Genomic DNA, 15,914 nt, shown 5'->3' on the forward strand with positions numbered 1-15,914 from the left:
ATGCGAGTTACAGGATACAGCCTAAAAATAAGCAAAAATACTATCTCCTGTGTAAGTCCTCTGAAAAGATGCCTTGCACAGGAGAAAGACGAAATCGCAGACTCCGACGACTCCCACACGTACGATAATACGTAAGTTTGAGAGTGCGTGGGAGTGAGAGTATAAAAAGGGCGGCAAAGCCGAAAATGAGGAGATGGGATCTCGCAGCTGAAAAGCTCGGATCGGAGACAAAAATTGGAAGAATAGCTCGAGGATTCATTCTCTTTCTCTCCTATCTAAAAACGTCTTAGTCGTTGGAAGTCGAAATACCTAGTTTCTCTGAGACTTGTTATTTTTACTTCCATCTGAATATTATCTAAAGATCTAACCAGGACGATTTATCTCCTGACTCATTTATAATAGAAAAATATTCTGGGACTGAAAAACCGAATCAAAGCATTTCCGAGGCGAATTTTATCTGTGAGAGAGTGTTCTAGAACGGCCCAATATCTTAGATTCTCTTGGAGAATAATTTTACTTGATATTTAAAAGATTTAAATTCTCCATGAGAATAATTCCAAATTTAAGATTACATTATACATCTTGTGACTCTTGAATTTATATTTTCAGTCGACGTTAAAGGTTCACCTTGACGCTCGTCTAAACAAATAAAATTTAAGAATTATAATTCGTAAATCTCACTGATTGCTTTGATCTAGCAGAGAAGGTTTACCTCTCTACCTATTTCGGAATTACCGGATCAAATTGCGAAATACCGGAAACAATAAATTCCTTGAGGGTCGACTCTGAAACGGTCTACCCCGGCGCCTTCGCCCTGCTTAAATTCTCCGTATTTCGGACCCAGACTACCTACCGTCCGAGAGGCTCGTAGCCGAGCCTCAACTCATTGCAGGCACGCGCGTCTTGCCCCTCACTGAGGCGAATTACCTGAACAATATATTGAGGTTACATTAACACCTCTGAATAGGCAATAAGGATTAGGATTTAATTACCTCATTCATACCAATATTGTATAAGCTTAAATGACCCTTTACTTACTCCGAGTGAAGAAGAGGTCATTTACTTTAAGTTGCTGTCGACAACAACCATATGGCGAATTGTAGAATAACAGAGAGAGAGAAATAAGAATAAAAATTGAATAGTTGAGATAGATTGAAATAAATAAATTCATCATATTATTCAAATCTTCTTATAGATTATTAGATATTAATAAGCCTATATAAATGTAGAATGAGTTTGTAATAGAGAAACACACAAGAGAGATCCCACTTGGATTTTCTAAATGGTAACTTAGAATAATTTAGATGGCCCGAGTTGCCAAGTAGTAATTTTGAGAAATTTGATTAATAAAATAAAATCCAAAGATTATTGATAGAATAAATTATCAATTAGAAATATTGATCTAGAGCAGGTATAGAATAATAATGTAAAATTAGGTTAGCTTAGGCATTTTTAAATAAAATAATGTATTTCTATGAAAAATAAGAAGCTTATTCTTCTCACCAAAAGATCCCCTTTTGACACATTTAATACATTTTGTCTTCCGATGGCAATTTAAAGATTGCTTTCTCTTACTTAACGTAGCCATAAAAGTTGGCGGTTACAGTTGTCGCCCAACGTGGGGCACTGAGAGTTGAAAAGAAAGAATAAGGTTCTTAGTCGAAATTCAATTCTTGTAATAGCGTTAAAATTGATAAAAACCAACGGGATCGTGTCGACGCCTTCTTTCGTGGCGATAAGAATTGTAAACGAGTATTTCTACTGCCACCAATGAGTTAAAAAAGTGTGCCTCCGGGAATGAGTGGACTAGACAAAATGTTAAGTGATATGAGTCTTGAAGGCAAGAGCATGGCTCGCTTAGACAAATAGTTAGTTGAGCACAACCAGAAGTTGAACCAACAAAAGATTGCCTAAATAGTATAAGGTAATTTTGTTAAAAAAGACGATGAAAAATAATACCTGTGTAAGTGAAGAAAGTGCAGTGTCGTACGAACAGTATACTATGATATACGAGTGTAACGGAATAATTACTGTAGTAACAGAATAATTACTGTAGTAACAGAGACAAAGATAATCTTTCGCGAAAATTACCGCGTTTTTGATGAACTGAATGAAGAAATCGAATTCGGGAGTAGGTCCATTTTTTTATTTCGCGGAGAATATACTGCAGTAAGGAAAACTAAAAGAGAAATAGTGCTCAGAAGTGAGACCTTAGACTATGTGTTTTGTAGACATTTCACAATCACTAGATCGTACGACGAGTAAATAGTGAAAATATCTCAATGTAAAAACAATTAATAATCGAACAATTCTCCCTTTATTATTACTATGGAGACAAAATGAGTAAAGTAGGTCTCAGATCGTCGCGAAGCACACAAAACGCGAGTGTCGGAAATGTGAGTGAAATCGAAGACCTAGATTCAACGATACGAAACATTTCGCCGGACCACATGGACGATACACGCAGCACACCGTCCGATGCGGTGAACTCCAATTCTGAGCGAATCTGGTCATTTATTAACCAGAAGTTGGAAGAATTAGAGCAGCGCACACAAAGGAGATTAGAAGAAGATCGGAGGATACGGGAGCAGGCTGAAGCTGAAAAGGAAAAAGAGCTTCAAAGAAAAATGACTGCTCTGGAGACTAGTATGAGTCGCTCATTAGTTGCAAACAGTGCCATGACACAGGGGATGGAAGAGAGAGAGGCACGTATGCAAGCCCAACTCAACCGCCTCGAGACTGCCCTGACCCGAGTAGCTGAACGAATAACAGATGACCTCAACATGCGACCGTTTGACCTGACCCATACGCCTAAACCAAACATCAAATATGTATTGCCCGAATTTAATGGTGAAGGTAGTCCCATGCGCTACCTCCGACAATTAAAACAGTACTGGGAGGTGGTACGCTCCCGAACGTTTGACGCCGAGTACCCGATTGAAAAATCCCTGTCTGGACCGCCCAACGATTTTTGGCTCATGATTAAAAATGAGATCACCGGTCTGGAAGAATTCATGTCAAGATTCCAACAACGCTATTGGAACGAGCATACGCAACACGAAATAAAAAAGAGACTGGAATTCGGACATAATCAACAAAATCGGGACAAATCAAGGGCTGAATACGCTACCAAATTGTTCGCACAAGCCAGCGAACTTATTCCACCACCAGAACAAAAAGAAATTGTAAAAAAATTGGGCAGACACTACAATGATGAAATTAAATATTTAATATAAATTAAATATATAAATATAATTAAATATTGTAGGACGAGGTATCAACCGTAGTGAACAATTAATCGAACTTTTAAAAGAGTTTGATAAGATTGGTAGCACCAATAATCACTACAATGAAAACGGAGATACAAGAGCGCGTGGATACATCGTTCGCGACCCGTCTAACAACCCCAATACATGGCGAAACAATAACACAAATATGAAATACCCAAGGCAAAACAACGGAATCTGGAACACGCAATCCCCCAACAACAACATACAACGACCTAACAACAATTTCGGAGTGAAACCCAAAGCAAATGCGGTGGGGGGGGGGGGCAACGGGGCTTCAATGAAGGCAACTCATGGCGGCAACAGCAAAGTTCGGCGCCATACAAAGTGCAACACATTGACGTAGACACCCCGTACGAGCCCGAAAATGAGGACTATCAAAGGACTGAGACTGTTTCTGAGACGCGAAACAACCTGAAGCCACTTCAATAAATGCGAATAATACAAAGATTGACGTGGCACAAGGAGTCACATGTATAACTAATATGCTGACAAACACCCGTGCAGATTTAATGGAAGAAACAACGGACGTGGAAAAGAAAAAGCGCAGAAATTACCTGCATCTCAGAGGAATTTCTAAACGCGAACAGAGAGAGGTTTGGTCGCTACCCCTGTCTACCGTTGGCCCGCGTCGCGTTGGCAGGTCTACTGGGGTGGCAAGGCAGTGCGACTCAATCGACAAATCTACGTCGATGTACAGCTGCCAAATATAATAGTCCAATTAGCATTTCTAGTGGTGCCGCGCCTTTCAAGAACGTGCGACTTTTAAACTTCCCAAAACAAAAACGTGCGACTTTTAACCTTCCCATATCTTGAGGGTCAACCAACGATTCGAATCTTACAAGATGAAAGCTACCCGATTCCAATGGCACATCGAGCGAAGGTGGAGGAAGAAATTCAAAGGATGATGAAGCTGGGGATCATCCAGCGATCAAATAGCCCCTACATTAACCCTCTACTGCCGGTAATAAAAAAGAGGGAACGGTACGCTTATGTCTAGATGCTTGGAAACTAAATGACATTTTAATAGAAGACTGGGAGTGCCCATAACCAGCAGAGGTCCTTTTTCAGAAATGCAAAGGAATGAATGTCATGTCTTACTTAGACATGACAAGCAGTTTCTGGCAAGTGCCACTACATTCTAACTCAAGACAGTACACAGGCTTCCAATGCCGTGGAAGAAGCTACGAGTTCCGTGTAGTACCCTTCGGATTGAAAACGAGTACAGCCGCACTTGTCAGAGGGCTAGACTGTGCCTTATAGGGGCTGGGCGACCAGATCATTTCATTCTTCGACGATACTCTTATTACATCAGAAAATAATGAAGCCCACTTGGAACATTTGAATGAGATTTTAGAGCGATTAAAAAGAAACAATCTTAAATTAAATCTCGGTCAATCGCATTTCTTTAAAAAGAAACGACGTTCCTAGGATTCATATTGATAACGGAAGAAATTAAACCGGATCCTGACAAGATCCGCAACATACAGAACATTCCAGCTCCACGAAATGTAAAAAAATTAAGAGGCTTTCTCGGATTGATAAAATTTTACTCAAAATTTAGTAAAGAACACGCCGCCGAAACCGTGCCACTATTGCAACTGATAAAAAAGGAAGCTGTCTGGAAATGGGATGAAAAGGCACAAAAGAGTTTTGAGAGAATAAAGCGACTCTTTAGTGACTCAATCATGCTTTACTTTCCAGATCCTAGCAAAGCTTTCTACCTGGAAACAGACGCAAGCAACTACGCGTTAGGAGCTGCTCTTTATCAGCTAAATGAAAATGAGGAAAAAGACATTATTACTCTTGCATGCAAGATACTCAAAGGTCCTGAATTAACCTATTTCACCACCGAGAAGGAGCTGCTAGCAATAGTCTGGGCCTTACAAAAATTCCGAACGTATCTTGACGGTGCCGAAATAATTAATCGAACGGATCATCTGGCATTGAATTTTTTAAAAACTTGCAAATTTGTTAATGCCAGGTTGATCAGATGGATCCTTGCAATCAAGGACTACAGAATAAAATTAGAGCACCTACCTGGTAAGAAAAATGTAATGGCCGACGTCCTAAGTAGAATTCACGACGGCAAAAGCTATAAAAAAAATAGGGGAGAAACGCACGTCATAATCAACGCGCTTAGTTACCGATGGTCGCCGGAAATCGAACGGCACATACGCAGCATCCCTCAACAACAATTACAGGACCAGAAAACACAACAACTGATAAAAGAATGCAAGAAAAACAAAGAAAATCATACCAGATTCAAGATTCTAATCGAGGCACTATACCACTTTGATGGAAAGCAATGCCGGATTTACACCCCCCAGCAACTTGTGGAAGAATTAATCTGCGAATGCCACGAAACCTATGGACATCCGGGCACGGAAAATAAATATAAAATCTTAAGAGAATCATTCTACGCGCCTCGCATGGCAAAATTAACGCGACGTTCTCTATCAACCTGTGATTCGTGTCAACGAAATAAACTTTCTAATTAAGCACCACAAGCCATAGTCGAGCCTGTTTTGTCGAAGAAAACTCTGGACATCTTATCGATTGACTTCTTCGGACCTTTAACAAAGACGAAATATGGATACGAACATATTTTGGTAATGGTAGATACTTTCACGATTTACACGAAATTATATCCTATGCGCAAAGCCACTAGTGAAATGGCTATAAAAAAATCGATGAGTTTATTAAAGACATAGGGATGCCACAGAAAGTACTCTCTGACCGAGGCACTCAGTTTACCAGTCATCGATGGAGGGAGGCGCTCGAAGAGCGAGGAATCCAGATGATACTCACCTCTATTCGTCATCCACAGGCGAACATGGTAGAAAGAGTGAATAGGGAATTGGCACAACTCTTCAGAATCCTATTGAAGTCCGATGAACATAGAGGGTGGTACGCGCAACTTGAGAACATCGAAACAATTATAAATGAGTCACATCACGACACGACGGAAATCACGTCCTATGAAGCGCTATGGGGCCGACGACCGAAACGGTGGTGGACCGACCCCCTGCCGCGCCCACCGCCCGACACCCCCGTGAACCGGGAGGAACAACTGGTATTACTAAAGGACAAGATTAAGAACAAACGTGAAAAACTACTCGCTCGACTGAATCGGAAAAAGAAGGGCACCACTTTTCAAGTAGGAGAGTGGGCTCTTGTTAAAGTATGTAACGTGTCGAATGCACAAACGGACGCCATGGCGAAGTTTCTCGCTTTGTACTAAGGCCCGTACAAAATCAAGAAGGAAGTTGCAAGAAACATATACATTTTATGTAGCACCGAGGAACACAGAGAGAGGGCAGTATTACGCAAACGACCTTAGAAGATACAAACGGAAAACGAATAGTGGGAATGAAGAAAATTCAGCCCTGATGGCCGAAGAGTCCTAGGAGCAAGAAAATTTCGGGTAGGTTAGTAACAAGCAGAAAACTCAAGATCCCGGACGCAAGCACCTCCTTTGAATGTATCGACTCAAACCCTTGTGTTGCAATCCAATGCAACTTAGAAGTTGGAAAAGACTGTGTGATTGAATACGATCATCACGGATTTGAGACTGGTTGCCACTGATAAAGAAATTGCTAAAGGATATCCTCACGTATGGAGTAAGCTACACGTCTCAGTCAGTGGTAACAGCGCCGAAATTGCCAAAAAATATCAGAAAAAGATATGTGGGCACTGACGATATAATCCCTGGGATGGAACACATACGACCTCCCATGACGGATGAAGAACGAATACAGCTGGCGAGAAGGGAAGCTAAAGAAGCTAAAGAAGAGAAGAAGAAACAGAAGGCCATGAAACGAGCTGCGATGGCAAATAACGTGGTAGAATCCCCCCATCCATCAACATCCAAAACAGGAGCAGAGACAACACATGACGAGAAAGCTGGAAAAGATAGCGAAATAGCGAATGAAATTTTAAGAGAACTACAAATCCACGCTATTGAATACGCGTCGGTGTCTAAACAAACAGTCGAAAATCCAAGGCAGGAGACACCTAAGGACGAGGGGCTTACTCTAACGAGGGAGGAGGAGAGCTGGTTGAAAACTAGCGAAGAGAAAGCCAAGGCAAAAACGAGTAGGGGGATTTACGCTGTGAGACGAAACCGACACGATGCGTTGGTGAGAGAGATAATCACCCAAAAGGATCACCGGCCAGCGAAACGACCTTGTCTAGGTTTAATGGAAGCACCCCTAAGGCCGCTGTTGGAGCGAGTAAATATACTACCTGATCTGCACAAGGCGTACCTGAAGGCTAAAGCGAAAAGACAGTGATGGAACGAACGACAGCTGGTGGAAATAGGACCTGGAGAGCTTTACGTGAATGAAACAAGGCAAAGTTTTGACAGATATCGGCAATGGAACCCAGTACAAAATTGGCCGATAACTGACGAATGGAAATTCCAGGAAACTAAGACAGTGAGAGATCCCCACTGCAACAACCGTGAAGAGAATAAAAGGTTGAAATGGACACAGGATGGCACGATAGAAAAGCGGGAAAGGAAGCAGTTCAACAGCTTGGTAAAAGAACTTGAAACAATCATGCTTGATTGAGCTGATCCTAACAACGCTTCTACCATGTACATAATATAACTGTGACACATTTTCTCTGTAATCAAGCGTGCCTTGTAATTTGGGGGGCAGTTGTAACATGCGAGTTGCAGGATACTGCCTAAAAATAGGCAAAAATACTATCTCCTGTGTCTGAACACACTGTATAAGATATTCACAGCTATCCTAAATGATAGGATTGTTCGGGCATTTGAACCTGTGTGGCAAGAAATGTATGAACAACGCGGCTCAAAGAAAAGCGTAGCAGGATGCCGGGAGAACCTGCTCATCGATAGATGTGTCTGCAAACATGCAGCATACTACCAGTGTGACCTATCCATGTCCTGGATTGATCACCGGAAAGCTTTCGATTCGACCTCACATAGACTTATCATCTGTCTTTTGGAAAGCTCTCATGTTCATCCGCAAATCGTTAGTTGCATAGAGAGATTGATGCCGCTCTGGAAAACCAGATTTACTATCTCATCTGGACAAAATCGTGTGACAACTAACAAGGTCACCTTTCAGAGAGGTGTCTTTCAGGGCGACACTGACACCATGAGCCCACTCCTCTTTTGCCTTACATTATTGCCACTATCTCTAGCACTTCGCCATTCCGACGGGTACATTTGCGGCAAACCTACATATCGAAAGTACAAGGTCACTCATGTATTTTACATGGACAATCTTAAGATCTATGCTAAGAACAAAATGCAACTACAGCTAGTTCTAGGGTTTGTCGAACGATATACTAAGGAAATTGGAATGAAATTTGGGTTAGACAAATGCGCCAAGGTTTATTTGAAGCGAGGAAAACTTAATGGCGCTGTACGACACCTTTGCGCTTGAGAGATTTATACATACCTGGGCATACCACAGAGCCGCATTCAGGATGTGACATCTATAATGGATACTCTCCGAATTCGGAGTGCCGAACTTTACTCAAGGTGTATAATTTCAGTATAATTCTTAAAAATTTTAATCTATTACTGGATCATTGTGATGGTGCCAAACTGCAACATCACAATATATATAACTTTTATTTTCATATTTAATTTTACCATTATATTAGCTGGTTATAACACTGTCCTTCAAGGGGAAACAATCAGACATTTGCTTTTGGATTTAGATATTGAAATGTTAATTTTCATATATTGCATATAAAACTAAGTATAAGTGCGATATACATTTATGTGTTTCATACGAAAAAACATATAAAGATAAACGCATGCAGAAATTAATTTATCTATTCAAATTTTTAAAAATAAAATTTTTTATGGTTCACGATGAGAAAAAGCACTAAAAAGAAGCAATGATCATGCGGGATTGAATTTCGATGGTAAAAAAGGTCACTGAGTTATGTTAATTATTTTTTGAGCACCAAAAAAGTATAATTTTTTTTTAAAGCATTAAAGTTCTTGTCTTCTATCAAGGGCTAAATTAAGCTCACAATTTTTAAATATATAAAAAGAGCACGAGTAAAAAGTTTCAACTCGCGCGCTTTTTAACAGTACCCTGAGCACCTCAATACGTCTGGCGGCGAAAAGGATCTTAGCACAGAAAATATATAACTACAGTAATGGTTCAATTCTAAGTTTATATGAAAATGAGAAGCACTGGAGAAAGACGGAGAGAAATTTTAGAGAAAGAGGATTTTTTGTCAGAGAATATACTCCTATTCAAAGCGGACAAAGAAGCAGATCCCATTTCGTTCGTCAAGTCTCAACTAAAGTTTACCAGTGAAAGTTTAGTTCAATTATATTTCTAAAATTATAACGTAACATTTCAGGCTCCAGGCAAGGCTGAGGAAAGACCTGGCAGTTATTGGGAAGTTAATATACTTTTAAATGAAATTCACCAAATAATGGCAAAGGAAAATTCTAGGACTGATCATGCAAAGGTTTTCCATAACAGTCCAAAAGGCATTCAGCTGCTTTCTACTTGGTAGTACAAAAAGTTCCGGGCTGTGTTGAAAGTATTCAGTAAAACTGCCTTTTCGACTGCAGCTAAAACCCTATCAACTCCAAAGTTCTCTGGGTCTTTCCTCAGCCTTGCCTGGAGCCTGAAACTACACAATGTACGTTTTAATTTTACAAATATAATTGAACTAAACTTTCACTGGTATAATTTATGTGAGATTTGACGAACGAAATGGGGTCTGCTTCTTTGTCCGCTTTGAATAGTAGTATATTCTCTGACAAAAAATCCTCTTTCTCTAAAATTTCTCTCCGCCTTTCTCCAGTGCTTCTCATTTTCATATAAACTTAGAATTGAACCATTGCTGTAGTGTCATCCTGGATTTTTTGTTTTGTAATGATAAAAGTATTTTCAAGTCAGACACTATTTTGAAATATGGTTATTTGCTTATAATAATTTTAAAACTTATCTTTTCTATGCTAAGATACTTTTCGCCGTCAGGCGTATTGAGGTGCTCAGGGTACTGTTAAAAAGCGCGCGAGTTGAAACTTTTTACTCGTCCTCTTTTTATATATTTAAAAATTGTGAGCTTTTTAAAAAAAATTATACTTTTTTGGTGTTAAAAAAATAATTAACATAACTCAGTGAGCTTTTTTACCATCAAACTTCAATTCCGCATGATCATTGCTTCTTTTTAGTGCTTTTTCTCATCGTGAACCATAAAAAATTTTATTTTCAAAAATTTGAATAGATAAAATTGTAAAGAATCTTTTTCTAGAGAAAACGAGCGACCTTTCATTAAAATCGTATTATTTGTAAAAATTTTCTTAGAAGCGGCAAGAAAAAATATTCAATTGCAACTAATAAATCGAAATTTTTCAGGAGAGTGATAAAACTTTAATCTAATATGAAAAACACAATTCAAAGATAAAACGTAAGTCCACACGTGAGCTTATCTATTGCTGAATTAAATCCAAAAATAATTAGATGAAGTTATATAGTTTCAAGGAAATAGATGTGGAAATTTGCAATTTCGGAGAAACACGAACCTACAATTGGAGTAGGCTCGGCTGTAGCGATACTATAAAAATGAAATTTTCAGTTTGAATAATTTGAAATCTTTACCCTTTATCCTTAAGTTGAATCTTTAAGTTCATCCGGAATATATGATCTAAGTGCATATTTGGATGTAAAATTTTCAGTTTTTTATTGCCGGTGTTATGAATCGTCCTGCTACGTAATTAAATTTTGTATTCAAACTATTTAAAATTAGAATCAACTCCCTAGGAAGATATGCGCAACGTAAGCATTATCAAAACATAAGCCAGAATGAACATTCCTTCACCGATACCTGTAAGCTAGTGTAAGATAGATAGACGTGAGAATCAGAGAGAAACGAAGAGAGAAAACGACAATATGAATCATTGCAAGAAGAATACGTATACAGGCACCGTTTGACGATTGTGCCTATGCATCTATACACCGAACGATTCGCTCGCGGTGCGAGTGCATTTCCTTATCTCTAAATCCTTTCTATGTACACGAACGATTTATTTTGACAGCTGATCAGACCCCTAATAATTGATCCTTAATGATAGTATTTAAATCACCGTTGCCTAAGTGATAATTTCTTATCACTACGAAATATTATCAAAATTATTAGCTGAAAAATTAAAAATTAATAGTGAATCAAATTCAGATTATAATTAAAAAATGTTAGATTAAAGGAATTAAAGGTGTCTCTAAGTTTCGTTCTGACTCAGTATTTTTGTTAGAAGTCAGCGATTCTCAGTCTTTCTTCCTTTCATAGTTCCTTTTCCAAATTGTCGCTTAACAACGATCATCCAATCAAAATTAGCAATGCTTGCAAAAATTCCCTACCTCACCTATGTTTTCGCACCTTAAATCCGGTTACATTCAAAATTCTCATGGCAGTTCTTTACTACTTTTTTTACCGACTAGAAGTACTAAGGAATCCGGAAAAAACACGGTTTCTCTTTCCTGTCTGAACTTGACGCATAACTGAGCTGGGCCGCACGTCATTAAGAATTAAAGTTATTCATTGGCCAGGAAGGACGTTTTCAAACGATACCACCGACCCGACCCCTTATGTTTATTAGATATCAACGGACGTCGCCTTTAAAACGGCACCAACGGACCACGTTTCTAACAAATTCGGACGAAACTGGGGCGGCATCGAATGACGGTATCATAGAAACCTAATTTGACAATTTGGATGTGTCGGTTCTGCAAATCAGCTTAGTGCATCCAGAATAGAGACGGAGAATCAGGCCCAGTGCCTGTTTTGATTTTTATGTATTTCTATTCTTTTTTTAATTTGTTGTTCAGTCAAATCCTTTATCATAAAGTAGTATGATAACAATGGTATCATTGACGTGCTGGTAATAAGTTCCTACTGTAAAATTTAATTTACCTGAAACTTTATTTTCAAGGTCTGGCATAACAATATCATCTGATGTGCCAGATATTGGAACCCCTTGTTGGATTTGAAAAGTTTGTTTATAGTAGCATTCGTTAAATTCGGAATATATTTAATCGATTGGGAACTTAATTCACTCTTAAAACTTATGAATATGAATATTTGTGTTTTTTTCTTAATTATATCACACCTTTTTTCTATACTTTTTAGAACATTTTATTTTTATTATTATATTATGTTTCAGAATACACGAAAATTGATAAGGATTATAGGCTTTCTATTTCTTTAAAACGTTTTTTATTTCTTGGATATGTCAATGTGTCGAAATAAAAAATGGATTAATTTATAGCTTCAATCGGTGTCGAAAATATCGGCAAATGACTGATGTACACATGTGGGTTCGGAGTCGAGTCGAATGATTTTGCACACCACTAGTTGAAACCTGTCAAAGTTCTCAATGAAATAAGCCTAGGATAAAGTCTTTTTGTCAATTTTTTTAAAAATTATATTAAAAAAACAGTGCATATTTTAAGCATATTGAAACATGTTTATTATTTCAGATCTGAATTAAATTTTAAGATAACATTGACATTCGTACAATACTGAAGTGTTCAATTTTCTAACCTAATGTTTTATCAATGAACTGATTAGATTTTCCAAAATTATTATACTTAATTTCTTAATTTATTATCAAATCATTACCTTCATTATCTTAAAGTTGATGGTTTTCCGGCCTTTTTAGTCGTCGTGATGCAACTTTTATAAGGTTCAAATTCTGCTACCTTATTTTGGAGATTTACGCGGAATTTCAAACAATGTAAACATTATTGAGAATCTTGCATGATTTTTTCTTTATATTCAAGTCGGTACGGGATGAGACTAAACAGTTGAAACCTGACAGTGCTCGATCACAAAAATATCTCGAATACAGGCAATATCAGGCAATATCCGAGAAATGTTCGTCTCGACGTGCATCTCTATTAAATCCTTGGGAGACATTTTAGAAGCTTCAATTACATTTTAACGCCCCATTTACCTTATTACATCTTTTTTGTTCCTAGTTGGAATGTCTTATTCGTTCCAAAATGCAATAAACTTTTCAGCAGTATATGCAGAACTCTCAAGTATAGTTCTTTTTTTTAAGGTAACTTTCGACCCCAGAAATCTTCACTTATATCCCCTAATACATAAATTAATTTCTGTATCTTTTCACATTTTTTCATATTTATTAGTAGTGCACTTCTTCAATTATGTCTCGAAACGTTCACTTTTAGAGCTTACGAAGGATTTGAAAGTTCTGTTAATGCTAATCTGGGCTCGGACTCTACCCTCACTCCTGCGCCTTCCCCTACTCGCCCGAAGTTCGGATTCGACTTTCTCAAAGTTATCCCTCTATAGGCTCGATGGCGGAACTATTGAGAAGGAGGACTATATTAACGTTAAAAATTGTAGCAATTACTTTTAAGATATTTTTCAAGTATCAAAACAATATACAATTAAAAATTTCATTTCAATATTAAAATAATTGTGAAAATAATGTTGTGCCGCACTATTTGTCATTTTATTCACAGAGGTAGTAGAATTATCAAAAGTTTATGCCTTTCCGGGCATAAAAAATATAATCAAAATAGATTGACTCGCTCGGTTACGTCTGTTTTCTTGGGACTGTTCTGAAAGTGCGTAGTAAGACTTTCTTCCAGTAATTCCGACATTACGATTTTTCTATCGTAAGTGTAACGAAATTTTTCATTTTCTTAACACTAGATAAAATCCCCCTTAAAGGCTTTATGTGTTTTTAAACGGCCTCTTACATGTCTTAACAATCCGCAACAGAAAATAAATATCATATAAAAGCAAATATGTGTTATTGTATGAAATAATTCTACTGTATATATTTCCTATTACTAACTGGTTTTACCGTTTGCCGTGTACGTGAAAAATATTTTACTTTCAGTTTTATGTACACTGGGCAATTAGAATATTGGACCTCTGAACAAAGTGCTTTATATCGAACAGCGCAGAAAATGAAAATGACTGTTTTGACGAAATTACTAGATGCGCAGTCTAGCACGGGTAATTTGCAAGCAAATTTACAATCGAACACCAATATTAATCCTGTTATTGGAGTTTGTAGAGAAAATGCCCGACCTAAGAAAGTCGCATCTTCAGACTATCATACTTCCATGCTGCCGATTCAAATTTTACCAGGAAGAAAGTAAGTATATTTGCGTTCAATAAGCTTATAAATTAGATAGCCTAAATTAAATATTAAATTAATTATTATTAAATTAAATTATTAGATTCTGCCTATATTATTTATGAGTCAAAATTAATAAAACCATTCTATCGGAGAAAACCTTTACTCTTAGACGTTTTTGGGGTATCTGAATCCGAATCCGGGGTCAGTTTGATCTCATCCGGTCAGGATCAAGGTTAAGTGAAGTACAAAATGAGAAAAAACCATTGGATCCGCTATTTGGGTTTGCAAAATCCGATTCCGTGGTGATTTTTACCCCATCAGGTTGGTATGAAGGTCATCCAAAGGTCAGAATTGAAAAAATCATGGAATCGATCTTATGGAGTCGAACTAACCCCGTATTCGAATTCAACGACCCCAAAAGCGTTTAAGAGTAGATTTTTTCTCTGATACAATGGTTTCATTTTAAACCTTCACTCGACCTTTAGTATGACTTGATGGGGTCAAACTGACCTGTGATTCTGATTCAGCGACCTCAAAAACTTACGAGTAAGGTGGTATAGCTTGTGTTACAGATTTTTTTTTTGCAGTGCTGTGTTATCGGACATTTATGGCAACTTTCGGTAACAAACTTTTTTAAGCTGGCTTACTCAAACTCGTTTACTCTAAGCTTAATTACTCTACGCTCGACAGGTTATCCAGCTTATATTTTACTTTAATTATTCAATTTAAAACGGGACACATAGAATTATTTCCCGACCTAATGTTTTTAGCAGCCTTTCTGTATCTCGTTTTAAATTCAATTTTGACAAAGGAGTGTAACATATAACATTTCCCTAAATGTTGAGCTGAGACATTAATTTATATAGAATAATCAAGTCGTGGTCGCCTACTCAGTAGATTTATTTTAAACGAAAAATGTGTATGGGTCGTTCCAAAGTTTTGATAAATTCCGGCCAAAGTTCCGCGATTCCAAATCAGCGGTTCGGATTGGTTTTTTCATTCTATCGGCCCATCAACCGAATGTCTATTTTTTCGTAACTTGTGTCTTTTCTCCAAACGAATGGTATTCTTTATTTTTAATGTTTTTTTTTTTCTTTAAAATTTGGATTTTAGATTTTTCAAAAAAATTCAAAATGTTGGTATGATAATTTTGTATGGCTTTAAAAAGGAAACGTTTTTCTTTTCTAGAGTTTTTTTATACCGTGCGTTGCTTCGCTTAAAATTTTCAGTCAAGAAACAGATAGCTGGCTAAAAATTCGTCCTTTCTTTTTACGCTTTAAAAAGGTGTGACAAAACTCAGTCCAATCTGATCAGACTTTCGAAATTTATTGTGCCTACAAACCAGTAATACTACTACAGACAGACAGGTATACCTTTGTAGCAATCTTTTTTTCTGACCCAGGGAGCCTCAAATTGTGTAGGTTTAATGAAAACCGACAAAGTCAAATTTTACATAAGACCAGAACCTTCTTATTAGCTTCAGAATGTAAAAACACCCA

At 37.6% G+C, this 15,914-nt stretch overlaps 1 protein-coding gene across 4 annotated transcripts in view; it reads left to right on the top strand.

Moving 5' to 3' along the window:
- Positions 1 to 15,914, top strand: part of LOC117174215 (centrosome-associated zinc finger protein CP190) — a 102,363-nt gene that overhangs the window by 65,658 nt on the left and 20,791 nt on the right. For all 4 annotated transcript variants that reach the window (XM_033363083.1, XM_033363084.1, XM_033363082.1 and 1 more), the window contains one exon: positions 14,170 to 14,430. In XM_033363083.1, the coding sequence (XP_033218974.1) occupies positions 14,170 to 14,430 (261 nt within the window). The remainder of the gene's footprint in view (positions 1 to 14,169; positions 14,431 to 15,914) is intronic.

Source organism: Belonocnema kinseyi, chromosome 6 (genome assembly GCF_010883055.1).
Source record: "Belonocnema kinseyi isolate 2016_QV_RU_SX_M_011 chromosome 6, B_treatae_v1, whole genome shotgun sequence".
Lineage (NCBI taxonomy): Eukaryota > Metazoa > Arthropoda > Insecta > Hymenoptera > Cynipidae > Belonocnema > Belonocnema kinseyi.